At 48.8% G+C, this 26,254-nt stretch overlaps 2 protein-coding genes across 2 annotated transcripts; both read left to right on the top strand.

Moving 5' to 3' along the window:
• The first annotated feature begins 608 nt into the window (after window positions 1-608).
• On the top strand, window positions 609-3,848 carry LOC109766740 (receptor-like serine/threonine-protein kinase SD1-8). The gene is made up of 5 exons (XM_020325521.4): window positions 609-2,394; window positions 2,490-2,700; window positions 2,805-3,042; window positions 3,133-3,283; window positions 3,381-3,848. Exons 1-5 carry the CDS (start codon window positions 748-750, stop codon window positions 3,681-3,683), a joined length of 2,550 nt encoding a protein of 849 aa, XP_020181110.1. The 5' UTR covers window positions 609-747; the 3' UTR covers window positions 3,684-3,848.
• A 10,273-nt stretch (window positions 3,849-14,121) lies between these two features.
• On the top strand, window positions 14,122-18,384 carry LOC141043015 (uncharacterized). The gene is made up of 6 exons (XM_073511931.1): window positions 14,122-14,929; window positions 15,015-15,163; window positions 15,277-15,361; window positions 15,644-15,759; window positions 17,769-17,906; window positions 18,316-18,384. The coding sequence occupies exons 1-6, from the start codon at window positions 14,122-14,124 to the stop codon at window positions 18,382-18,384; spliced, it is 1,365 nt and encodes a 454-aa protein (XP_073368032.1).
• Window positions 18,385-26,254: the final 7,870 nt, after the last annotated feature.

Here is a 26,254-nt window from a genome sequence, read left to right on the forward strand (position 1 = left end):
TGGGTTGTGGGTCTTTTCGTCATTGAGTTAGCACCGGACTCGGCCTTGTTTCTAAAAAGAAATTTAAAAAAGATGTAGTTATTGGAAGCCGTGCATAATGAGCAACGTTTTAGCCAAAAGAAGGCGGCTACTTACTGTACATGCACGGTGGTGCGATGCTCCTTCAACCCAACCGCATCACAGGCCGTATGCCAATTCAAGTGCATTGAACAGACAGCAGGGTGACTGAACCAAAACTGTTTATTAAGGCAACTTGCACATAGGGTGTCCCATTTTTAGTACTTAAACTGTTACGCATCAGGATCAGATTGCTAGTTTCTATATTTAAAACGAACTGGCAAAACCCCGCTGCTAGCAAAAAGAGAGAAAAAAAAACACTGCAAGTGCACCGCAATACTCGGATCTGATACCGTGATACCGAAGTTTGACCACACATCCAAGTATACATTTTTTTTCTTCTCTGATGATGACTGACATGTAACCATCCAAGTGCATCGTGATATCGTAGTTTGAACACCCATGTGGCGGTGTCCGCCAACACGCTGTTCCGGATGTTGACCAGCCCACATTTTCAGCTAATAAGCAAGTGAAGCAACATTACTTCTTTCAGCACTCAAGCAGCCACTCAACTAGAGTATCAGTTTTCATTCACACAGTATAACATATTCCACCGGCCGCTGGCCGCCGGCCAGCGGCAGCTCGTATTTGAGCGGCCAACTCCAAAGCAAAGAGATCATAGAAGAGCTGATGAGGAGGCGCGCGCTCTCTCTACTCCTCCTTTTCGCGGCCACCTACCTCCCCATATCGATCGCCACCGACACCATCGACCTGACCACGTCCATCGCCGGCAACCAGACGCTGCTCTCCGCCCGTGGAGCATTCAGGTTAGGCTTCTTCAGCCCGCCCGGCAGCTCCGGCGGCAGGACCTACATCGGCATTTGGTACGCACGCATCCCGGTACAGACCGTCGTGTGGGTCGCCAACCGCCGGGACCCGGTGGTCGAATCCCCGGGCGTCCTCAAGCTCTCTCCCGACGGCCGCCTTGTCGTCGTCGACGGCCAGAACACCACCGTTTGGTCCTCCGCGGCGCCCACCGGAAACGTGACCACCAAGGCCACCGCTCGGCTTCTCGACAGCGGCAACTTGGTCGTGAGCTCCGATGGAAGTGGACCGAGCCAGAGCGTGACATGGCAGAGCTTCGACTACCCGACGGACACGCAGCTCCCCGGCATGAAGATCGGGGTGGATCACAGGAGTGGCTTCGCCTGGAACATCACGTCGTGGAGCAGCCCCGCCGACCCCTCCCCGGGGGAGTACACGGTCAAGCTACTCACCGGCGGACTGCCTGAGTTCTTCCTCTTCCGCGGCCCGGTGAAGATCTTCACGACCGGGCCGTGGAACGGCGTGGTGCTCACCGGCGTGCCGGAGCTCAAGACCGAGGAGTACACATTCGCGCTCGTGTCAAACCCCAACGAGACGTACGGCACCTACTACATCAGCTCCTCGTCTCTGCTGACGCGGCTCGTCGTGGAAGGCTCGACGGGGCTGATGCAGCGGTACGTGTGGGCCGACGGCGCGTGGAACAATTTCTGGTACCACCCGACCGACCCGTGCGACAGCTACGCCAGGTGCGGGCCTTTCGGTTTCGCCTACTGCGACACCGCGCATTCGCCGGAGTGTAGCTGCTTGCCGGGGTTCCAGCCGCGGTCACGGAAGTGGAGCTTCAGGGACGGCTCCGGCGGCTGCGTCAGGAAGACCAAGCTGAGCTGCGGGGACGGCGACGGGTTCTGGCCGGTGAACAACATGAAGCTGCCGGAGGCGACTAACGCGACGGTGCACGCCGACATGACGCTGGACGAGTGCAGACAGCTGTGCCTGGCCAACTGCAGCTGCAGAGCCTACTCCGCCGCGAACATCAGCGGGGGCGTCAACCGCGGGTGCGTCATTTGGGCCACCGATCTGCTTAACATGCGGCACTATCCGGCGGTCGTGCAGGACCTGTACATCCGGCTCGCGCAGTCAGATGTAGATGCCTTGATTGCAGTTTCAGGTAAGCGCCGACGCCCCATGGTGATCGCCGTCGCCGCGACTATTTCCGGCGTGCTTCTTCTGGCAGCCGCTGGCTGCTTATGTTTCTGGAGATACAAGGCGAGGAGGAAGCGGCGGCGTCAGGCGCCTGAAACGGCGCCAGGCAGTGGAGGCAACGTGCTTCCATTCAGGGCCAGAAAACACACTGCTGATTTGAGCCCAGCTCGGGACGACGAGAACAAGATGAGCTGCGGCGAAGACGATCTGGACCTTCCGTTGTTCGATCTCGCCGTGATCCTCGCCGCCACGGACAACTTCGCAGCGGAGAGCAAGCTGGGAGAAGGTGGATTTGGCCCTGTCTATTTGGTAAGATCACAAAGATCAAGTGAAATTACTAGGATAAGTGGTGATTCTCCGCATGTTATTTTAGTTTAATGCTTACGAAATATAATAATGAGCAGGGAAGGCTTGAGGATGGGCAAGAAGTAGCTGTGAAGAGGTTGTCCAAGAAATCATCACAAGGCGTCGAGGAATTCAAGAACGAGGTGAGGCTAATCGCCAAGCTCCAGCACAGGAACCTGGTGAGGCTGCTCGGCTGCTGCATCGACGACGACGAGAGGCTGCTCGTGTACGAGTTCATGCACAACAACAGCCTGGATACCTTCATATTTGGTCAGTTCAGTTCAACAATTTGCTGCACAAGAGAAAACTCGCGACCACTTTCCTATATCAAATGGACACAGTTAATTTATCTCAGTGAATGTATTACGATGCAGATGATGCAAAGCGTAAGTTGCTAGGATGGAGCAAACGCTTTGAGATCATTCTGGGGATCGCACGGGGTCTGCTCTATCTCCACGAGGATTCGAGGGTTAGGATCATCCACAGGGATATGAAAGCGAGCAACGTGCTGCTGGACAGGAACATGGTCCCCAAGATATCCGACTTCGGCATCGCGAGAATGTTCGGAGGCGACCAGACAACGGCGTACACCCTGAAGGTCATCGGGACATAGTGAGTATCATGATCTCTGAAATCGTTGTATACTGTTCTCGAGATGGGCTGTACTACATGCTGACTTGTGAGGTGGTGGTCGATCATCAGCGGTTACATGTCCCCGGAATACGCCATGGACGGCGTGTTCTCCATCAAATCCGACATCTACAGCTTCGGCGTCATGGTGCTGGAGATCGTCACCGGCAAGAAAATCCGAGGCTTTTATGACGCCGAGCTCGATCTAAACCTCTGCGGTTATGTAAGTAGGAGTATATATCAGCATGATTAGCTGCCACGGGTGGTCGATCTTTCATTAATTGTGTTGCTAATGTATGATCATGCTGACCATTTTTCAGGCGTGGATGTTGTGGAAGGAAGGCAGGAGCACGGAGCTCCTGGACGGTGCGATGGGCAGCAGCTGCGATCACAGCCAGGTGCGGAGGTGCATACAGGTTGCCCTCATGTGCGTCGACGTGCAGCCTAGGAACAGGCCGATGATGTCCTCGGTTGTTATGATGCTGGCCGGCGAGAACGCCACGTTGCCAGAGCCAAATGAGCCCGGCGTGAACCTGGGGAGGAACAGGACAGATACAGGGTTTTCTGAAACTCAAAGTGAGTTCACTGTGACTACGACAGATACAGCTTACAGCAAAAGTTAGTGGAAATCTATGATACGTACTCACTATGGTAGTTTAGCTTGGGATGGAATACTATCCACAGGTTACAACAAAGGCTTTTTTTTGTCTCACAATTGCTACGCTCCCTGGTGAAGTTTAACCGTGACACGCCTAGGGGGAAGAAATGTAGTGCGTTCTAATTTATTTCCTTTTATCCTATGTTTGAGGAGGAGAAGATCTGATCTGAGCAATCGTCTCCATGAGAGTACTGAAGCTGTACGAGCTTGGAATATTTTATCCTATGTTACGCTCCGGGTCTATAGCTAGCAATATAGGTGGCTGTTTACAGACTCAGAGTTACAAGAATCCGGGATCGGAGGAGACCAGAAAGGGAAGGGGAAAAAAGGGAGAGCCGCCGCCAGATTCTAGTTCTTCGATGCCCCTCTCCTGAAAACCCTCGCCCTACTTAACCCTGCTCCGGGTGTCCCAAACGTGGGCTGGGAAGCGGCCGCTGGGCCTCCAAATGCGATGGGCCTGTTCCGGCCCCGTGGGTGTTGAGGCCTGGTCTTGACAGTGTGGTACTTGGGCCGTAACACTCCCTCCTCCTTGAGACACAGCTTGTCCCCAAGCTGGCGCGCTCGGAAAATGGTGCTGAAGCTCTGGCCGATCCTCCCAAGTGGCTAGCTCGGGTGGCTGATCGGTCCAACGAACGCGCACCTGGGGTACGGGTGCGCCACCCCGCTGGATGACGCGGTCCTCCAGGATTTCTTCTGGCATAGGTGTCGGTGCTGCCGCTGCTGGTAGCTGTTGAATCGCCTGTTCCGTGGGCGGAAGCGCTTGCCGCAGTTGGGAGACATGGAACACGGGGTGGACGGAGCTGCCTTCGGGCATCTGCAGCTTGTACGCCACTGCACCCACGCGTTGGAGCACCATGTAGGGGCCGAAGTAGCGGAAGGCGAGCTTCTGATTGCTGCGCGTAGCCACCGATCGCTGGACGTAGGTTGCAGTTTGAGGAACACCCAATCGTCCACCTCGAATACTCTGTCGGAACGACGCTTGTCCGCGGAGTCCTTCATTTGTTGGCGAGCCCGTAGCAGATGTTGACGAATGAGGTTCGTCATCTGGGCGCGGTCTTGGAGCCACTCCGCCAAGTCGGGAGAAGCGCAAGCCACAGGGTCGATGATGCCGAAATGACGCGGGGCGTGGCCGTAAAGCACCTCGAAAGGAGTAGTGCCAAGAGCTGAGTGCGGGGACGTATTGTACCAGAACTCAGCTAGGGGGAGCCATACGTACCATTTGGTAGGACAAGCGTGGACGAAGCAGCGCAGGAAGGTCTCCAAGCACTGGTTGACCCGTTCCGATTGCCCGTCCGTCTGGGGGTGACGAGCCGTGCTCATACGGAGTTGAGTGTGCGTCAACCGGAAAAGCTCTTTCCACAGCACACTTGTGAAGATGGGGTCCCGATCAGAGACGATCGACTCCGGAAGGCCGTGGAGCTTCTAGACATGAGAGACGAAAGCCTGCGCCACTTGGAAAGCGGTGAAAGGATGCCTGAGCGGAATGAAATGCGCGTACCGGGAGAATTTGTCCACCACCACCAAGATGGAGTTGTGGTTGGACGAGTGCGGTAGCCCTTCCACGAAGTCCATCGTGATCATTTGCCATGCTTGTGTAGGCACCGGCAACGGCTCCAGGAGGCCTGGGTAACGCACACGCTCCGGCTTGGCCTGCTTGCAAGTCTGGCACGCCTCCACGAATAGCTTCACGTGATGTTTAAGGCCGGGCCATGTAAAGAGACGTCTCACTCGACGATAAGTAGCGTTGAATCCTGAATGCCCACCGATAGCACCGGCGTGTAGTGCTTCCAAAACATGCCTCTGGATGGCCACGTTGCCCCCAAGCCAAACCCGGCCCCGGTGCTTAATGACACCATTATCCAACAGGAAACCATCAAATCCTTCTGGTGAAGTTGCAAGCCTGGTGAGGATTTTCTGTGCTTCCTCATCACCTTGATAACCTGCCTGTACGTCCTCCAGCCAGGCGGGCACAGCAGAAGTGATCGCTGCCAGATCACCTTGAGGCGGGCCTGGGCAGCGAGAGAGCGCGTCGGCAGCTCGGTTGTCAGTGCCCTTCTTGTAGATGATGTGATAGCGAAGGCCCAGGAGTTTGGCCATGATCTTTTGTTGCCAAGGAGTTGCCAAGCGCTGATCTTCCAGGTGAATGAGGCTCCGTTGGTCGGTGTGAATAGTGAACTCATCGTTCTGCAGGTATGGGCGCCAGTGATCCACGGCCATCAGGATCGCGAGCCCCTCCTTCTCATAAGTAGACAGGGCGATGTTGCGCGGCCCGAGTGCTTTACTCAGGAACCCAACTGGATGCTTGTCCTGGGAGAGGACCGCGCCAATTCCGTGCGCAGAAGCATCGGTCTCCAAGTGGAAAGGTTTCTTGAAGTCGGGTAAGGCCAGAACAGGAGCTGAGATCAGGGCTTGCTGGAGTGCCCGGAAGGAGCCTTCTTCCTCGTCCGTCCAGCGGAAAACCGTACCTTTCTTCAGCAGGTCTGTCAGCGGCCGGGAGATGAGGGCGAAACCACGGACGAATTTCCGATAATACCCTACTAATCCCAAGAATCCACGCACTTCCTTCACCGTTGTCGGGGGCGGCCAAGACTGGACGGCCGCGATGTTCTTTGCATCAGTGCGAACCCCTTCCTTACTGATTACATGCCCAAGGTAGAGCAAACTAGGTCGAGCAAAAGAGCACTTGTTGCGATTGATTCTGAGATGGTGTTCCTTCAGCAGGCTGAACACTTGGCGCAACAACCGAACGTGAGTGATCAAATCTGAGCTGTAGACAAGGATATCATCAATGAACACCAGCACTCCTTTGCGTAACAGCGGGGATAGGACGATGTTCATGCCCCCTTGAAACGTGCTGGGGCCCCCAGTGACTCCATACGGCATGACCTTAAACTTGAAATGTCCATGGTGCGTCTTGAAGGCTGTCTTGTATTCATCCCCCTGTCTCATGCGAATCTGGTGATATCCTGCCCTCAGGTCCAAACTGGTAAAGAAACACGAGCCCGCCAACTCGTCTAGCAGCTCGTCAATGATGGGGAGGGGGTGGCGGTTCTTGATCGTGATCGCGTTGAGGTGGCGATAATCTACGCAAAACCTCCAGGTCAAATCCTTCTTCTGCACCAACAACACAGGTGAGGCAAACGGGCTCACGCTGGGCTGAATGATTCCTTGGGCGAGCATGTCGGCCACTTGCTTCTCCACCTCATCCTTCTGCGCTGGGCTGTGTCGGTATGGTCTGAGATTTACCGGTTTCGCTCCTGCCACCAATGGAATAGCATGTTCGAACGCTCGATGCGGTGGAAGTCCCCTTGGTTCTTCAAAAAGCACTTCATATTGCTCAATCAGCTCGCTAACTTCGGCTGGCAATGGTGGCTCCTTGGCCTGTTCCTGAAGGGCGCAAAGTTGCACCACTCGAGCGACGGCAGAGTTCTGTATCATGAAATTGAGCTCGTCCTTGGATATCATCTGACAGGAGGTGGTGTCGGACCAAGCTCCCTGCAGATGCACTCGCTTGCCCTGGTACTCGAAGCTCATCGTCTTTTCCAGCCAATGGACCTGCATCGGGCTATGTGTGGCGAGCCAATCGATGCCGAGAATGGCGTCGTAGCACCCCAACGGCAGAACTTTGAACGTGGTGTGGAATTCCACCCCATGAGATCGCCACTGGCAGTCAAAAACCTCCTGATCGCTGCGCATCTGCTCCCCATTGGCCACTCGGACTGAGAACGGGTGTCGAGTAGCGTGAACCCCTTGTAACCTCTCAGCCAGAGCCGAACTGACAAAACTATGCGACGAGCCGGAGTCAATCAGCATAAGCACTTCTCTGTTCTGCACCCAGCCATGGAGGCGCATAGTTGTGGGCGAGTCGGCGCCTTCCACCGCCTCTCTAGACAGCACACAACAATCTGCCGATGGCGCCTCCAGTTGCTCTTCCTCCGTGTCTGTCGCCGGCGAGTGCAACATCTCGAGCATTTCTTCGACGACGTGAAGCTGGACCATAGGCCCGCAGTGATGATCGCGGCCCCACCATTCACCACAGGTGAAACAGAGCCCCTTGGCCCTTCGGTAGGCACGCAGCGTCGACATCCGGTCGTCGCTTGCCGGTGCTCGAGCCGCCTCCGTGGCGCGGCGGTCCTCTGCACGCGCATCCGAGCTGCTCCTCGCCACTTGTCGAGGTGGTGGTGGAGGTGGTAGGGGAAGGGCTGTGCGCGGAATGGCCCGGGAATGGGAGCCACTAGGAGCCCGCCGATCGTCTCTCTTCATAGCCTCCAACACCTCTTCCTGCAAACAGGCCAAATCCACGGCAGTATCGAGCGTTTGGGGTCGATGCAACAAAACAGCAACTCTGATTTCCTTAAGCAGACCATCTACAAAATGAGTAATAAAGAAAGCCGGCTCCCAAGAGGTGTGATGTGCAGTGAGATTATGCATGAACTGAGTGAATTTGTCCGCATATTCGGTCACGGACCCAGTCTGTTTGAGACCATTAAACTGACGCAAAAGAACTTGAAATTCCTCCCGACCAAATTGCAAACAAACAGCAGCGGCGAAATCGGCCCAACTAGAGTACAGAAGATGTGCTTGTGTAGCTTGAAGCCAGGAAAGAGCCCCATCAGTGAAGTACATAGCAGCACAACTCACCCAAGTGTCGGGAGAGAGTGAGCAGACTCGAAAATAGGCTTCGCACTTCAGCCGCCATGGCCGAGGCTGACTGCCGTCGAAAATGGGAAAATCAAAACGCGCAGGAAAAGGCAGGCGAGAAAAATTGCGATCCCCCGCAAACGAACTCTCCCCGGAATGATGAGAATCGAACGCACCGGTGACCGGAGGCGCCCCCAGGGTGTGCTCACCCGGTGACTTCCCCCGGTGAAGTGTTGTGAAGCCGTGGCCCTGCCTGCCGTCACCACGAGCCGCTGCCGTCAGAGGAAGCAGAGGAGGCAGATCCGTCAAGCGGATCGGCGGCCCTCCGTTCCTTGCCGACTCCATGTCCGCCGTTTGGCGCGATGCTGGTGCCGCCAGAGGAAGCAGGGGAGGGAGATCCCCCAATCGCGCCGGTGGCGCCTCCCTCCTTGGTGCCTCCACGTCCAGTGTCGCGGGCGTCTTCCCCGGCGCCGCCTGCGCCAGATGAGAGCGCAGATCACCCACTTCGGCCCGCAGCTCCTCCACGGACTGCTCGATCGTAGGCTTCCACCCTTGCAGTTCGAGGACGACCGGGTGGATCTCGTCGATCTTGGTCGTCAACGCTGAGATGGCCGCCGTCAGATCCGCCAACGCCTTGGTGTGCTCCTCCATCGTCGCAGCCTTGCGTCGCCTTGTCTGGATGATCGATGGGAAACGACCCGCCAGATCGGAGGGAAAAACGGCGACGGATCGGTGAGGGAAAGAGGCTCTGATTACCACTTGTTACGCTCCGGATCTATAGCTAGCAATATAGGTGGCTGTTTACAGAATCAGAGTTACAAGAATCCGGGATCGGAGGAGACCAGAGAGGGAAGGGGAAAAAAGGGAGAGCCACCGCCAGGTTCTAGTTCTTCGATGCCCCTCTCCTGAAAACCCTCGCCCTACTTAACCCTGCTCCGGGTGTCCCAAACGTGGGCTGGGAAGCGGCCGCTGGGCCTCCGAATGCGATGGGCCTGTTCCGGCCCCGTGGGTGTTGAGGCCTGGTCTTGACAGTGTGGTACTTGGGCCGTAACAAAATGTAGTGCGTTCTAATTTATTTGCTTTTATCCTATGTTTGAGGAGGAGAAGATCTGATCTGAGCAATCGTCTCCATGAGAGTACTGAAGTTGTACGAGCTTGGAATATTTTGTCATTTCTCTGCATCCAGATATGCCAACATCCCATGGCACTAGTTGGTGGCACTAACCAATTATGGCAGCATCAGGTCCCAAATAATCCGCTGATGAGTTTACATCATTGTTGATTGACGCGCCTCACATTGGAAACAAGAATATCTTCTCTTTCAAATTATCGTGGTTGGCCACAACCTTGCCCTCACCGGTGGTCACTCCGGCCCCGGTGTCCACATCCCTCATTTGCCGGTCGTCACTCCGGACACTGGCAGCCACCGCTCGCTAGTTCGATCTCCATCGACGTGATGGCTCTCTCTGACCTCAAGTTCGAACAAGGCTTGGCCTTCGAAGCCTACATCTGGAAGCAATTTGGTGTTCCAATCAATCATTTCGAGGGTGGCAAACTCAAGGAATTCTTCCTGGTGGTTGCGGTGACTCGATCTAAACTTTGTATCAATGCTGATTCGGTCAGTCTCATGCTTCAATCCTGCTTTGGGGGTCATGCTTCTTGTTTCAAAGTTTCTTGCCTTCAAAATTGGTCCTTTAAGTTCAGCGTTTCCTCCAAGAGTGTGGGTTTTGCTATCATCAAAGGGGGGAATTGCGTCAATGATCTTTTCAGTTTGGGGTTTTCCTTTGGGGCAATGGTGGACCGGATTCTCACAAAGAGTTCCGGCTGTATCAGCAAGAACTTGACGAGGAATGGACTGTGGTGAACCGTTCTGGTGATCGTAGGTCCTATTTTGAAGCAGTTCAAACTCCAAGGTTCTTTCCTGTCCACAATTCCACCGTTCGTTCTCCGGTTAGATCTCTGGTCAGATCCCCGGCCCGATCACCGGTCAGATCTATTGCTGCTCGTCCTCTTTCAGTTTCTGAGCGCCTAACTCAAACAGCGGCTTCATTACACCCGGCCTCTTTACACACCGTATTAACTGCGCCCAATAATGTGGCCCTCGGAGGGGCGGGACTTACGGGTATACAAAATTCTGGGCCAGCCCAAGTTACTAGGGAGCCCAACAGCCTTTTCTGTATTCGCTGTCTTGGTGTGGGTCATCTTCGGCCCAGTTGCAAGAATAGAATCCTCTGCAGAGGATGCTGCCGCTTGGGTCATATCAAGGATAACTGTAGGTTTGGAGGCGCGAACTCCGAACCGATGCCTCGCATTCAATCGCCTCTCCTGCAGCAGCCACTTTTGGCTAGGGACCGAGACTCCCGTCAATCGCCACATTTAAGCCCATCTGTCAGAGAGGGCATCATTTCCCCTGTTCAGTCAAATCAAGCAATTACCGTCGGTGCCTACTCGCATTCTCACCACTCTCCTCCTTCTCTGCAACAACCAGCTCTCCCTTCGAGGGTCTTGACTGACGCAGCTACTCTCCTCTCGCCGGTGATGGCGACCTTCCCATTCGACCCTGCGCCATTTCTCCCTGAGGGTTTCCATGCGATCGAGGTGGAAGGGAGGCCTGCGCGCCACCGTGTGCTTCATGGCAATCTTGTGCCAGCCAACGAAGATCTTGCCATTGCAACAATCATCCCCATGCTGCAAGGAGAAGTAAGTTTTCTCAATGTCCGTGAGATCCTCCTAGAGTTTCTGCAATCCAAGCGCATTGGTGTCTCTGAAGTGACAAAGTGCCCATTTGGACAAGCTTTTGTGAGGGTTCATAGTGCGGCCGATAGAGATTTTCTAGTGAACAGGGGACCGCATGCCTACGATGACATTCATATTATCTTTCAAAGACATAATGAGGGGCTGAATTGGAAAAACTTCAATCTGAATTGAGATGTCTGGCTCATGGTGTTCGGTTTCCCTGCTGATTTAAGGAATTTTCATGAGCTATCTAATGCTACTGCAAGTTTCGGGCAGTTGATGGTTTGGGACAGATTTAAATCAAGTGATGCGGCTGTGGCACTGAAAGTTAAAGTTGAAGCTCTCAAAGATGTTCCTGCAAGCCTGGTGGTTTCTGGTGCCAAGAACTTTAGTGGTCAGTCTTGGACTTGCCCTGTCGTGATCGTGGATGATATCCCTATTGGAGTGCCACCGCCTGATGAAGACCCAGTTCCTGAAGATGGCAACTCTCACCCAAGGCCACCAGAGCAATTCCATCACCCCAATCAGAATAATCTCATGGTTGGACCAGTTGCTTTCACCTTCTACAGCCTGAGCAGCAGGGTTTACCTGTCATTGAGGAAGCTCCAGAACTGAATGCTGATGATGAAGATGATGGTTGGGGTCACTGGGCTATGTCGCAGCAGCAGCATCCTGTTGATGTGGAAATCCAAGCTGGAGAGTTTCTGGAATTACATGACTTAATGGGACCTCTTGAAGTTCAGGTTGTACAGCCAGAAGATGATCACAGTGGGCTCACTTTATCTTTGGGCCTGCCAAATGCAAATGTTAGTTCAGCTGAGTCTGCTATTGGAGCACCAGACATTCCTGATCTGGATGAGCTTCTGGCACCCCTAGTTCTGCCTGCTGCTCCTCCAGTTGCACCTGTTGCACATGCTACTTTTGATCTCAATCAACCCATTGAATAGCTGCCCATAGAAGACTTGGCAATTCCTGAAGCTCATTTGCCTGCTCTTGAGAATGAAATGCTGGTTGCTGAATCTCTTCCGCAGCCTCAAATGGAACTACCAGTACCAGAGCCACTTTTGCAACACATGCTATTGCCAGTTGATGTTGCTGCTGCTACTTTCAGTGTTGTAGCTGAAATTGATGCTCCTCCTGCTGCTCTCCCCATTGCAGCAATAGTTCCAGATGTTGCTGTTGCACCATTGCCTGCAGAAGAGGTGCCTGTTGTCGCTACCAATACTGATGATCTTGCTGCCCCTACTCTGTTGCCTGAGAAAGAGCCCCACTCTCAGGCTCTCCTATCTCTGGCCAATATGGATGGCCCTGCTGCTGAACAGACTGAAGCTCTCAATCAAAATGCAGAAATCTCCAGTTCCTCTGCAGGTAACAGTTTGGAGGCCCCCTGGCTTCCCTTATCCTATTTTCAATGCAAGTTTTGCTGGCAAGGATATTCAATTACTGCCATCCGCATCCTCAGGTCAGGATGATGAGTTTCTCTCAAAGGAGGGGTTGGAGCTTTGGAAGGCTCACTTTGCTCCTGGGGCCTCAACAGATAAAGTTACCCAGGTACCTATTGAATGGTGCAAATTCATAATTTTTGCTCTTTTGACTGTGGATAATTTTGACTGGGCAAAATCTCTACTTGCTTCCCAATTATGGACTTATATCATTGAGGGTTCTGCAAGTAACCAACCTCTACCATTTGTAATACCTGACAAGTGTCAAAGTGAACAGATTCTTTGTTGTAAGAATTCAGATGAGGAGCCAGAAGTTTCTTCTAATGTTGTTTCCACACCCCAGGCATTGCACAGAAGTAACACTCCCCCTCTACCACCTGCCAGCACCTCCCATGCTCACACCCAATGGAAGAGAAAAGATAAGGCTCCCATGGTGGAAACTGAGGTAAGAAGGAGCTTCAGATTGAAAGCTTTAAACAATGGCTTCAGAAGGAAATCCTGCTCAGACAAAAATTGTTTCCCCTGTTCTACTGATCCTCCAGCTATTACTACTAAGATTGTAAATAATCTTGCTGTCTCCTTTTGCAAGGCTGGACTGCTCTGAGGAGATGCTACATCAGCCCAAGAAGAAGAAGGAGGCCAAGGCTGCTGCCAAAGGACCATCCAAGAAGGCTGCTTTCAAGCCTTAAGATAGATTTCCTGCTTAAGATAGCTTTCTAATGTTACCTATGTTAGCAACAAGAAATATTAGAGCTGGGACTCTGTTGCACTTTTATGATGTTCTATCCATGGTACTTTTGAGAGACAATGCTTTTGTAATGAGAATGAATCCTAATGTGATGCTCCATGGCAGTTGCTCTATTACTTACCTCTGTGTTGAGACTGCCCTGTGTTCTGCGCAACGTTGTGATCTTCTGCTCTGTTATGCTGAGAGTTTGCTTGTCATCTTGCTTGCTTGGTTATCTTTGATTGATCTCTTAGGAGGAATTACAGACTTAATTCAATCTGATCATGAATAGAACCTGGAATATACTCAATTGGAACATCAGAGGTATTAATGACAGTAACAAATGGCTTTCGCTTCGAAACAAGATTGCTGAGGCAAATGCAGATATTGTCTGTTTGCAACAAACTAAGAAAGAACACTTTGATTTCAGATATATCAAAAACTTTTGCCCTAACAGGGTCAATTGTTTTGATTTTTTACCCTCTGTGGGAGCTTCTGGAGGGCTTCTCATAGCTTGGAATGGCAGCATTTTTGAGGGTGAAACCTTGTTTCGAAATGAGTTCTCTATTTCAATCAGATTTCAGTCTAAGCTCACTGGTGATTCGTGGATTCTTACCAACATTTATGGTCCTTGCCAAGGTGCAGCCAGAGAAGATTTCCTAAACTGGTTCAGCAACATCCATATGCCTGATGAGACAAAATGGATGATCTTGGGAGACTTCAACTACATTAGATACCCTCACAATAGAAGCAGATCTGGGGGCAATTTTTCTGATATGCTAAAGTTCAATGATGCCATCAATAGCCTGGCTCTGGTTGAAATCCCATTAAAAGGAAGGAGCTTCACTTGGAGCAACATGCAGCAAGCACCACTACTGGAAAAATTAGACTGGGTGTTCACTTCTAAATCTTGGACTTCTCACTTTCCTAACACCCTAGTTGTCCCTCTGTCCAAACCTGTCTCAGATCACATACCTTGTCAGGTGCAAATTGGTACACATATTCCCAAGTCTAAAATCTTCAGGTTTGAGAACTATTGGCTACAAATTGAGGGATTCAAAGATATTGTAAAGCAGAATTGGGAACAGGCCATCAACATCCAAGATAGTGCAAAGAGAATTACTGCAAAATTCAAAAGGCTCAGGAAATGTCTCAAAATCTGGGCCAAATCAATTTCTCAACTCAGTATGTCCATCAAAGCCACTAATGAGGTCATTCTCTTTCTAGATGCAATTGAAGATTTTAGAACTCTCACTTTACAAGAATGGAATGGACGAGAGTTTCTTAAACAACATTTACTTACACTTCTAGAAAGACAAAAGATCTACTGGCAGCAGAGAGCTACAATTAGATGGGTTAAATTTGGAGAGGCAAACTCAAAATATTTTCAAGCCAAAGCCACCATCAAGTACAAGGTTAATCACATTGCTAGCTTGCATGATGATTTGGGCAACACTCACAGAGAACATAATGCCAAAGCTAATATTCTCTTCAATGCCTTCAAAAAGAGATTAAGTACCTCTGTGCCCACTTTCAATCCTCTTAACTTGGGTACTTTGTTGAATAGAGATGTGGATCTTTCTCTGTTGGAATCACCTTTTTCTCAGGAGGAAATTGATGCTGTTATAAAAAGCCTGCCTAATGATAAAGCTCCAGGACCTGATGGTTTCAATACAAACTTCATCAAGCATTGTTGGGATATTCTGGCCCCTGATTTCTACACTTTAATTGAGGACTTTTATCATGGAAGAATCAGCTTACAAAAGCATCAACTCTTCATTTATTACTCTCATACCTAAGAAAGATGCTCCAACCACACCCAATGATTTCAGGCCAATTTCACTGCTTAACTGCTCAATCAAGATCATTACTAAGCTTCTGGCAAATAGACTCCAAGAGGTCATTTTGAAGCTGGTGCATACTAACCAGTATGGGTTTTTAAAGGCCAGATCAATCCAGGATTGTCTTGCTTGGTCTTATGAATTCATTCATCAATGTAAAATGTCTGTCAGGAGATTATTGTCTTGAAGTTGGATTTTGAGAAGGCTTTTGACCTCATTGAGCATCAGTCAATAAAAGATATTCTCATTGCAAGAGGTTCTGGCAACAAATGGCTCATGTGGATGGATATGCTTTTTTCCTCTGGATATTCTGCGGTGTTATTGAATGGGGTCCCTGGGAAAAAGTTTCTGTGCAAAAGAGGAGTGAGACAGGGAGACCCTCTCTCTACATTACTATTTGTGCTTGCTGCAGATCTATTACAGTCTATTCTCAATGAGGCCATGCATAACAATTTGATCTCAAGGCCACTTGAACAGCATCATTGTCCTGATTTCCCAGTCATTCAGTATGCTGATGACACTGTTCTAATTATGACAGCTTCTTCCATGCAAGTGGAGCAACTCAAAAACCTCATTCTCCATTTTACAGTCTTTACTGGGCTAAGAGTTAACTTTGATAAATCAGCCATGGTGCCCATCAACACTGACAATGAGGTACTACAAGCTCTAGCTGCCAGACTGGGGTGTTCTATTGGCTCCTTCCCTTTCATTTATCTTGGCCTACCTTTGTCACTTTCCAAGCCTAAGATGGAAGATTTTTCTCATGTCCTCAAGAGGATTGACAGCAGACTGGCTGGTTGCTCTACATTACTATCCTATGGGGACAAACTTACTCTCATCAAATATGTCTTCATGCATCTTCCTATTTTCTTCATGTGCACCCTTGATCTTCCAAAAGGCATAATTGAGCAAATCAACAAAGCCTTACAGCACTGCTTCTGGAGGAAATATGGTATGGAGGGTAGAGGTCCTGCACTCATTGCCTGGGACAAAGTTTGCAAGCCCAAGGACCAAGGAGGATTGGGAGTTCTCAGCATTGATGTTCATAATAAATGTCTTTTAATGAAGCATCTACATAAGTTCCTACACAAAGAAAATCTCCCTTGGGTGCATCTTATTTGGGATTCTTACTATCCTGATGGAGTGATTACCAATAGGAATGTAGGTTCATTCTGGTGGAAAAGTATTTTCAAGCTGCTCCTTGAATTCAAAACAGTAGCCAAAGGTTAGTTGGGCACAAGAGACACTATTGATTTTTGGATGGACAACTGGGGATATGGCATCACAAGACATAAATATCCATAACTCTACTCCTATGCAATCCAAGATACTTTGAGCATTCAGGAGTTTTTGCAACAGGCAAACATAAGTGATAATTTCTTCCTCCCACTCTCAGCTCAAGCACACAACCAGTTCACTGAACTTCAGAACACTCTTGACTCTCTACCACCCTCAAATCATGGTGATAAATGGACTTATCCTTGGGGTACATCTTACTCATCGATCAAGATGTACAAGGAACTGACAAAGGGACCACTAGCTGCACCACTTTTTAAAAATTATGGAAGAATGCAACCATGCTTCGGTACAAGATCTTCTTTTGGCTCTTATTGCATGACAGGGTCAATACCAGAAACATGCTCCAACGAAGAACATTCCACCTGCCTTCCTATAATTGTGCACTTTGTCAGATGAACACCTTTTTTGGGACTGTGACTTTGCTTTCAATTGCTTTCAATCCCTTTTGGGACACAGACACAAAGGATTGTCCATCTTTGATGAGATCTCACTGGCCATTCAAAACTTGCCTAATGCCTTTGCCATGGAAATCATGATTATGGGATGTTGGAATATCTGGATACAAAGGAATGATAAAATTTTCAAAGGAAAACCAGCCACCACTCAAGCTTGGAAGGCCTCACTGAAGACAGATCTTCAGCTTCTGTTACACAGAATGAAAACTAAATTCAGAGATCAATTTTCCAACTGGATTGAACAACTTTTGACATAACAATGCTAGCTTCAGGTTTCAATAAAACAGGAGTGGGTTGAGCCTTTTTGGTTTCACTTTGTACATATTGTAAACTATTTATTTTAATGAAATTTCCGTAGAACGATTGTTCTACGGTTTCAGTTCAAAAAAATTTATTGTGGGTGGAACCGGACGATTTTCAAGATTTGCTGGCCAGGGAGTGGGATAAAGAAAATAGAGTGGAGACAAATGTGAAAAGATGGCACTTTAAAATTAGGCATTGAAGACAATTTCTTGCGTGGTTGGGCTAAAAATGTTGGTGGAATTTATAAAGTGAAAAAAGAAAGGCTCCCTCACCTTACCAATGAGTTTGATATTAAAGGCGAGACAAGCCCTCTTGATAAGGTTGTTAGCGTGGCTAAGAGAGCTTTTTTTTGCAAAATGGCTAAGAGAGCAGCTGAAGAGAGTCTTGCAAAGATGATTTGATAGGAAGAGATAAAGTGGGCACAAAGAGCTAAAGCACAAGAGGTTGTACAAGGGGATAATGCCACTTAGTTTAACATCTTATTGCGAATGGAAAATATAGAAAAAAGAGAGTCGTCCAACTTGAACAGGGTGAAGGTACAATAATAGATCACGAGAACTTACATTGTACATCTCTAATTATTAAATAAACTTGTTTGGTGATCAGATTGAGAATTTTGTCACACTAGATGAGAGTACGGTGGGAGATATTTCTCAGTTATGTATGGAAGAGAATGACGTGCTCAGTGCCCCTTTTACAGAAAAGGATGTGCTCGAGGCCATTACGCAAATGAAGAATAATAAGGCACCGGGCCTGGACGGACTCCGAGAGGAATTCTATCAGAGATGTTGGGGGATTATTAAGGGGGACTTGATGCCTATGTTCCATGATCTAACGGCTAACTTCATCTGTTCAAACTAAACTTTGGGACGATTACTTTACTTCCTAAGAAGAAGAGGCTGTTAGAATTGCATTCAGACCCATACGCTTACTCAATGTTAGTTTCGATATTTTTACCAAATTGGGTACAAATCATCTAACAAAGATTGCGCATACGGTGGTTAAGCCGACTCAGATCGCTTTCATGCCAGGATGACATATATTAGTGGGCGTGGTCATCTTACATGAAATACATTCAAAGAAACTTGACAGAGTGATCTTCGAAGTGGATTTTGAGAAGGTCTGCGATAAAGTTAAGTGGTCATTCCTGCAGGAAGCTTTGCATATGAAGGGATTCGACCCTACTTGGAGGAAGCCGGTGGAGACTTTGTACAAGGAGTAGTGTGGGGGTAAAGATGAACGATGGTATTGGCCACTATATTCAGATGTAGAAGGGATTATGTCAGGGAGATCTGATGTCGCCCATACTGTTTAATATTGTCACAGATATGTTGGGAGTACTTATTTGGCATGCCAATGAGGATTGTTAGGTTTGGGGTTGATCCACATCTCGTGGATGTGGGGGGGTCATTCATCCTACAATATGCGGATGATACTATAATTTTCATGGAACATGGTATGGATAAGGCAATAAATATGAAGCCAGTGCCCTGTCTATTTGAACAAATGTGTGGACAAAAAATGAATTTCCGCAAAAGTGAAATGTTCTATTTTGGGCGTGCCAAAGAGGAACAGGATAACTACAGACAACTGTTTGGTTGTGAGATTGGATCTCTCATGTTTACTTATTTAGGGATTCAAATTCATCATTTGAAGTTAACCGACAAAGAATGGAAATGTATTGATGATAGATTTGAAAAAAAGATTAGATGTTGGAAGGGAAAACTTATGTCTTATCGGGGTAGGTTGATAATTTTTAACCCGTGCTTACAAGTTTGCCTATGTTTATGCTTTTGTTCTTCGAAATACCTGTAGGGGTACGTAAAAGATTGGACTTATTTTCGTCGTGTTTTCTTGGCAGAGTGACGAGAATAAAACAAAATATTGGATGGCTAACCTGGATATTTTGTGCAAACCAAAGGATGAAAGGAGTTTGGATATTGAGAACTTAGAGGTTAAAAACAAGTGTTTGCTTAGTAAGTGGCTTTAGGGCATCTTCTACACCGACCCTCAAACCGCCCGCATACGTTCGGATAGCGCGGTCCGGACGTGTTCCGTCATCCAATGCGGTCCTGTTGGGGAACATAGTAATTCAAAAAAATTCCTACGATCACGCAAGATCTATCTAGGAGATGCATAGCAATGAGAGGGGAGAGTGTGTCCACGTACCCTCGTAGACCGAAAGCGGAAGCGTTTAGTAACGCGGTTGATGTAGTCGAACGTCTTCATGATCAAACCGATCCAAGTACCGAACGTACGGCACCTCCGTGTTCAGCACACGTTCAGCACGATGACGTCCCTCGAGCTCTTGATCTAGTAGAGGGTCGAGGGATACTTCCGTCAGCACGACGGCGTGGCGACGGTGATGATGAAGTTACCGGCGCAGGGCTTCGCCTAAGCACTACGACGATATGACCGAGGTGTTAAACTGTGGAAGGGGGCACTGCACACGGCTAAGAGATTGTCTATTGTGCTTTGGGGTGCCCCCTGCCCTCGTATATAAAGGAGGGGAGGAGGAGGCCGTCGGCCTAGGGGGCGCGCCATGGTGGGGAGTCCTACTAGGACTCCCAAGTCCTAGTAGGATTCCCCTTTCCTTTCCGGAGTAGGAAAGAGGGAAAGGGAGAGGAAGTAGGAAAGGGCAAGGGGGCCCGCCCCCTCCCCTAGTCCAATTCGGACTCGGGGCGCACCACCTCCCCTTGGCCTGCCACCTCTTCTCCCCTATGGCCCAATAAGGTCCATTACTTCCCTGGGGGGTTCCGGTAACCTCCCGGTACTCCGAAAAATACCCAAATCACTCCGGAACCATTCCGGTGTCCAAATATAACCTTCCAATATATCAATCTTTACCTATCGACCATTTCGAGACTCCTCGTCATGTCCGTGATCTCATCCAGGACTCCGAACAAACTTCGGTCATCAAATCACATAACTCCTAATACAAATCGTCATCGAATGTTAAGCGTGCGGACCCTACGGGTTCGAGAACTATGTAGACATGACCGATACACATCTCCGATCAATAACCAATAGCGGAACCTGGATGCTCATATCGGTTCCTACATATTCTATGAAGATCTTTATCGGTCAAACCGCATAACAACATACATCATTCCCTTTGTCATCGGTATGTTACTTGCCCGAGATTCGATCGTCGATATGCTCATACCAGTTCAATCTCGTTACCGGCAAGTCTCTTTACCCGTTCTGTAATGCATCATCCCGTAACTAACTCATTAGTCACATTGCTTGCAAGGCTTCTAGTGATGTGCATTACCAAGAGGGCCCATAGATACCTCTCCGATACACGGAGTGACAAATCCTAATCTCGATCTATGCCAACTAAAGAAACACCTTCGGAGACACCTGTAGAGCATCTTTATAATCACCCAGTTACGTTGTGACGTTTGATAGCACACAAGGTGTTCCTCTGGTATTCGGGAATTGCATAATCTCGTAGTCATAGGAATATGTATAAGTCATGAAGAAAGCAATAGCAATAAAACTTAAATGATCATAATGCTAAGCTAACGGATGGGTCTTGTCCATCACATCATTCTCTAATGATGTAATACCGTTGATCAAATGACAACACATGTCTATGATCAGGAAACTTAACCATCTTTGATTAACGAGCTAGTCAAGTAGAGGCATACTAGGGACACTTCTTTTTGTCTATGTATTCACACATGTACTAAGTTTCCAGTTAATACAATTCTAGCATGAATATTAAACATTTTTCATGATATAAGGAAATATAAATAACAACTTTATTATTGCCTCTAGGGCATATTTCTTTCAGTCTCCCACTTTCACTAGAGTCAATAATCTAGATTACATAGTAATGATTCTGACACCCATGGAGTCTTGGTGTTGATCATGTTTTGCTCGTGGAAGAGGCTTAGTCAACGGGTCTGCAACATTCAGATCCGTATGTATTTGGAAAATCTCTATGTCTCCCTCCTTGACTTGATCTCGGATGGAATTGAAGCGTCTCTTGATGTGCTTGGTTCTCTTGTGAAATTTGGATTCCTTCGCCAAGGCAATTGCTCCAGTATTGTCACAAAAGATTTTCATTGGACCCGATGCACTAGGTATTACACCTAGATCGGATATGAACTCCTTCATCCAGACTCCTTCATTTGCTGCTTCCGAAGCAGCTACATACTCCGCTTCACATGTAGATCCCGCCACGACGCTCTGCTTGGAACTGCTCCAACTGACAGCTCCACCATTCAATATAAATACGTATCCGGTTTGTGACTTAGATTCATCCGGATCAGTGTCAAAGCTTGCGTCGACGTAACCATTTACGACGAGCTCTTTGTCACCTCCATAAACGAGAAACATATCCTTAGTCCTTTTTAGGTATTTCAGGATGTTCTTGACCGCTGTCCAGTGATCCACTCCTGGATTACTTTAGTACCTCCCTGCTAAACTTATAGCAAGGCACACATCAGGTCTGGTACACAACATTGCATACATGATAGAACCTATGGCTGAAGCATAGGGAATGACCTTCATTTTCTCTCTATCTTTTGTAGTGGTCGGGCATTGAGTGTTACTCAATTTCACACCTTGTAACATAGGCAAGAACCCTTTCTTTGACTGATCCATTTTGAACTTCTTCAAAACTTTATCAAGATATGTGCTTTGTGAAAGTCCAATTAAGCGTCTTGATCTATCTCTATAGATCTTGATGCCCAATATATAAGCACCTTCACCGAGGTCTTTCATTGAAAAATTCTTATTCAAGTATCCTTTTATGCTATCCAGAAATTATGTGTCATTTCCAATCAAAAATATGCCATCTACATATAATATAAAAAATGCTATAGAGCTCCCACTCACTTTCTTGTAAATACAAGCTTCCCCAAAAGTCTGTATAAAACCATATGCTTTGATCACACTATCAAAGCGTATATTCCAACTCCAAGAGGCTTGCACCAGTCCATAAATGGATCGCTGGAGCTTGCACACTTCGTTAGCACCTTTAGGATCGACAAAACCTTCTGGTTGCATCATATACAACTCTTCTTAAAGATATCCATTAAGGAATGCAGTTTTGACATCCATTTGCCAAATTTCATAATCATAAAATGCGGCAATAGCTAACATGATTCGGACAGACTTAAGCATCGCTACGAGTGAGAAGGTCTCATCGTAGTCAACTCCTTGAACTTGTCGAAAACCTTTCACAACAAGTTGAGCTTTGTAGACGGTAACATTACCGTCAGCCTCAGTCTTCTTCTTGAAGATCCATTTATTCTCTATGGCTTGCCGATCATCGGGCAAGTCAACCAAAGTCCACACTTTGTTCTCATACATGGATCCCATCTCAGATTTCATGGCCTCAAGCCATTTCGCGGAATCTGGGCTCATCATCACTTCCTCAAAGTTTGTAGGTTCGTCATGGTCAAGTAATATGACCTCTAGAACAGGATTACTGTACCACTATTGTGCGGATCTTACTCTGGTTGACCTACGAGGTTCGGTAGTAACTTGATCTGAAGTTTCATGATCATCATCATTAACTTCCTATAAGGACCCAGATCCTAAGTCACACCGATCTAGCATGTAACACATCATATCACTTTGCGGCCTCACGCACGGAATTCCCACGGGTGCCACCTTACCTGGCCTGGGACCGTTTACACCTTTTGGCTCACGTATATGATAGTGTCGCTAGCATCCATATGACAGAGAACCCGGGCCGACATGACTAGTCGTGAATCCAAAGGGGCACTAACTTACAGGGACAGGCATACATGACCCAGCAACGAACATGTCAGTCATCAACGTATGAACCCAAGTCATAGCAAGCTACAAGGACTTGAAAGAACAACGCGTGACATTTCCCCGAAGGGACAGACACAGGAACGAAGAAGGACACATGTCGGCCAGCCTAAGTGTTCCGGAGCAATAGCAAGCTACCATGGCTCAGTGGAAGCACTAGGAGACATTCCCCCATAAAAGAGGCTACCAAGAATAAACAACGAGATTGTCGGATCCCACACATACCAATACATGTTACACGTATGCATAACATGCAAGTATGCGTTGTACAACATGGCATCACAACATAACTCAACAACTCATATAGATAAAGACCCAAAAGAGCCATCATAGCATTTATTACAAGCAACGGGTCTCATGACCCAACATACAGAGCATACAGGCAACAAAAGCATAACATGTCTGAGTACAAACAACTACAAATGAAAAAGGCTGAGAAGCCTGACTATCGACAAGACCCTCCCAAGGTTACAAGATCGTAGCTGAGGTAACAAGCTAAACGTCGAAGTCCACGCAGAACTACTAGTGAGACTGAAGTCTCTCTGCAAAACATAAATTAAGCAAACGTGAGTACAAATGTACCCAACAAGACTTACATTAGAAGTAGCTACATATGCATCAGTATCAACAAAGGGGTGGTGGAGTTAACTACAACAAGCCAGCTTTGACTCGGTGGCTATCCTGAACTACGACTGCAAGTAACTCTTTTGGGGTGGCGCACACGAGTCCACATATTCACCAATCAATACACCACTATGGATCCGCTCCCGTCTCCCTACGAGAACGCCATCCATAGCACTCACGCTTATCTTGCACATTTTAGAGTATCCACTTTCACTTGTCTATGAACACTATAGGCAACCCAGAGGTCCTTTATCACGGACGCGGCTATTCGAATAGATCATTTATAACCCTGCAGTGGTGTACTTCTTCACACATGTTTCCACCACTTAGCGTCTGCACACGACATGTGCTCGGCAGACTTCAAGCGAAAGCCAACGTGGGTGTAGACCACGACCTGACTAACCACACAAGTCCCTAGTCCAGGTTTATCGCCTATTCAGGTTCCATCCGCATGGAGTCCGGCCGAGGTTTCCACTACGGCCCCGAACGATGTGTGCAGGGTTCCCGAGGCACCAAACGGGCGTCCCGGTACACCATGCCACGTGCCTACCGCATCACAGCCCACCCCTCGGGTCAGCGCTGCGCGCAGCCTCCAGCATACTACAAACACCAGAAACTACTTGCAACTCCTAGACAGAGGACAGGGGGTTAATAAGTTGAACGGGGTCATATTTCAAGGCCCAACGTGTGGTAGTAGTTGTTCATAGATCACAAACACAGAACTCAGTTCCTGAGGACAGTTTCAATGAGACAACCCACCATGTACTCCTACATGGCCTCTCACCGCTACCTTTACCAAATCGTGTTCACACACTTAGCTCTCAACAGTAGGACATGTTCACCACATTCTAATTCATCCCCGATGAATCAGACCTGGCTCAACTCTAAGCAGTAGCAGGCATGACAACAAGCATGAATGAGTAGGCACATCAGGGCTCAAACAACTCCTACTCATGCTAGTGGGTTTCATCTATTTACTGTGGCAATGACAGGTCAAAAAGAGGATAGGGGTTCAACTACCGCAACATGTAACAGTTGAATCGTTGTTGTCCTAATGCGGTAAAAGAGAGCAGGAGCGAGAGAGTGGGATTGTATCGGAATGAACAAGGGGGTTTTGCTTGCCTGGCACTTCTGAAGATGATATAGCTCTTCATCGGTGTCATCGAACTCATCGTCGGAACAACGTCTACTGAGGGGGGAATAACACCGGCAAACAGGGAAGGAACTCAATCAATGCAATGCAACAATATGATGCATGAACGTGACATGGCAATATGCTGTCATTTGAGCTAATGCAGCTAGCAACAATTTAAATGAAGTCCATATGAACCAAGGGTTCATATGCAAACTCCATATCAAGCATTTAAAATGCCATTATCATGTTTTGATTTAAACAGCAAGGTTAAGTTGCTTTATCATGCATGAAACCAGTACCAATGGATAGATTGGATTTTTCTAATCATTTTTCATATATAATTTATTTCATTATGAGTTATAGATTATTTTCTATGATTTTTAGAAGTTTTAAACATTTTCTGGAATTTTTAGATTATTCCTAAATAAGAAAATCCCAGCAAATGTATTTATGACATCAGCACCGCGTCATGCCTATGTCAGCTGGTCAACAGGGACGACCAGGGTCAAACCTGACGGGCGGATCCCACCTGTCATAGAGACAGTGTCTAACCCATGGTCAAATCTCGCGTTCTCCCGTGTATGACCGGCGCGGGGCCCAGCTGTCGGCGATTGTGGGGGCTGATTAATTAGTGTTGACGCTGGGATTAACCGGCGGCGCTAGTCTGGCGTGGCAGTGATCGCCGTCCGGACTTTTCCGGCCACGGATGAATGCGTCGAGGGCACGAGAGGCAAGCTCGTGCTCGCCCGCATCCAGGGGAGGGGTCAGGAGGTCGCGGGGTGGCCTGTTTCGCCGACGGCGAGCACTTGGGCGGTGGCCGGAGTTCGGTTTGTGCGGCAGCTCCGGCTAGAGCAAGTGGCAGAGCGTGTTGAGCAGCGGGGCAGCAACTACAGACTAGCAGGAGCACAACCATGTGCTTGCAGGCGAGCTTTGGGTGCCCTGGCCGCGCGGCGAGGAGCCATGGCGGCGGCGAGCTTCGGGTGCGGTGGGGAGGCAAGCTAGAGGACGAGAATAGAGGGGGAGGAGCAGGAGCTCACAGGGTGCAGCACAACAAGTCAGCGGGCTCGGGGAAGCTCTGGAGCAGCCCAATCGACGGCGACAATCTTCGGGCACCGGCGGCGAAGGCGAGCTTGATGGCGTCGGTGTGGTGCTTCTATGCTTGCGGTCTTGCTCATGGAAGTGGCAGAGGACGCGTTGGAGCTCCTAGGAACGACTAGACGACGAGGGGACAGCGGTGGATGCGCCGTTTACGGTGGCACGGCCATGGTGGCTTCGGCCAGGCGAAGAGCATGCGAGGGAGAGAGCAGGGGGAGGAGTGAGCGAGCCGGACGGATTGGGACGGCACCGAGGAGGACATTCGCGGCGTCGCACTGTCCTTAGACGCAGGCAGGCAGCCTGGTGGCGTGGCACCCGCGCGCCCCCGTGCGTTGTCCTGCCAATATTTTTCAAGGTTAAACAGGAGCATTTTCTTGGGATCATTTGAAGAGATTTTTAGTGTTGGTCATTTTTAAAAGATTTCCGAGGCTTTGAATTTCCTCAT

Source organism: Aegilops tauschii, chromosome 3, assembly GCF_002575655.3.
Source record: "Aegilops tauschii subsp. strangulata cultivar AL8/78 chromosome 3, Aet v6.0, whole genome shotgun sequence".
NCBI lineage: Eukaryota > Viridiplantae > Streptophyta > Magnoliopsida > Poales > Poaceae > Aegilops > Aegilops tauschii.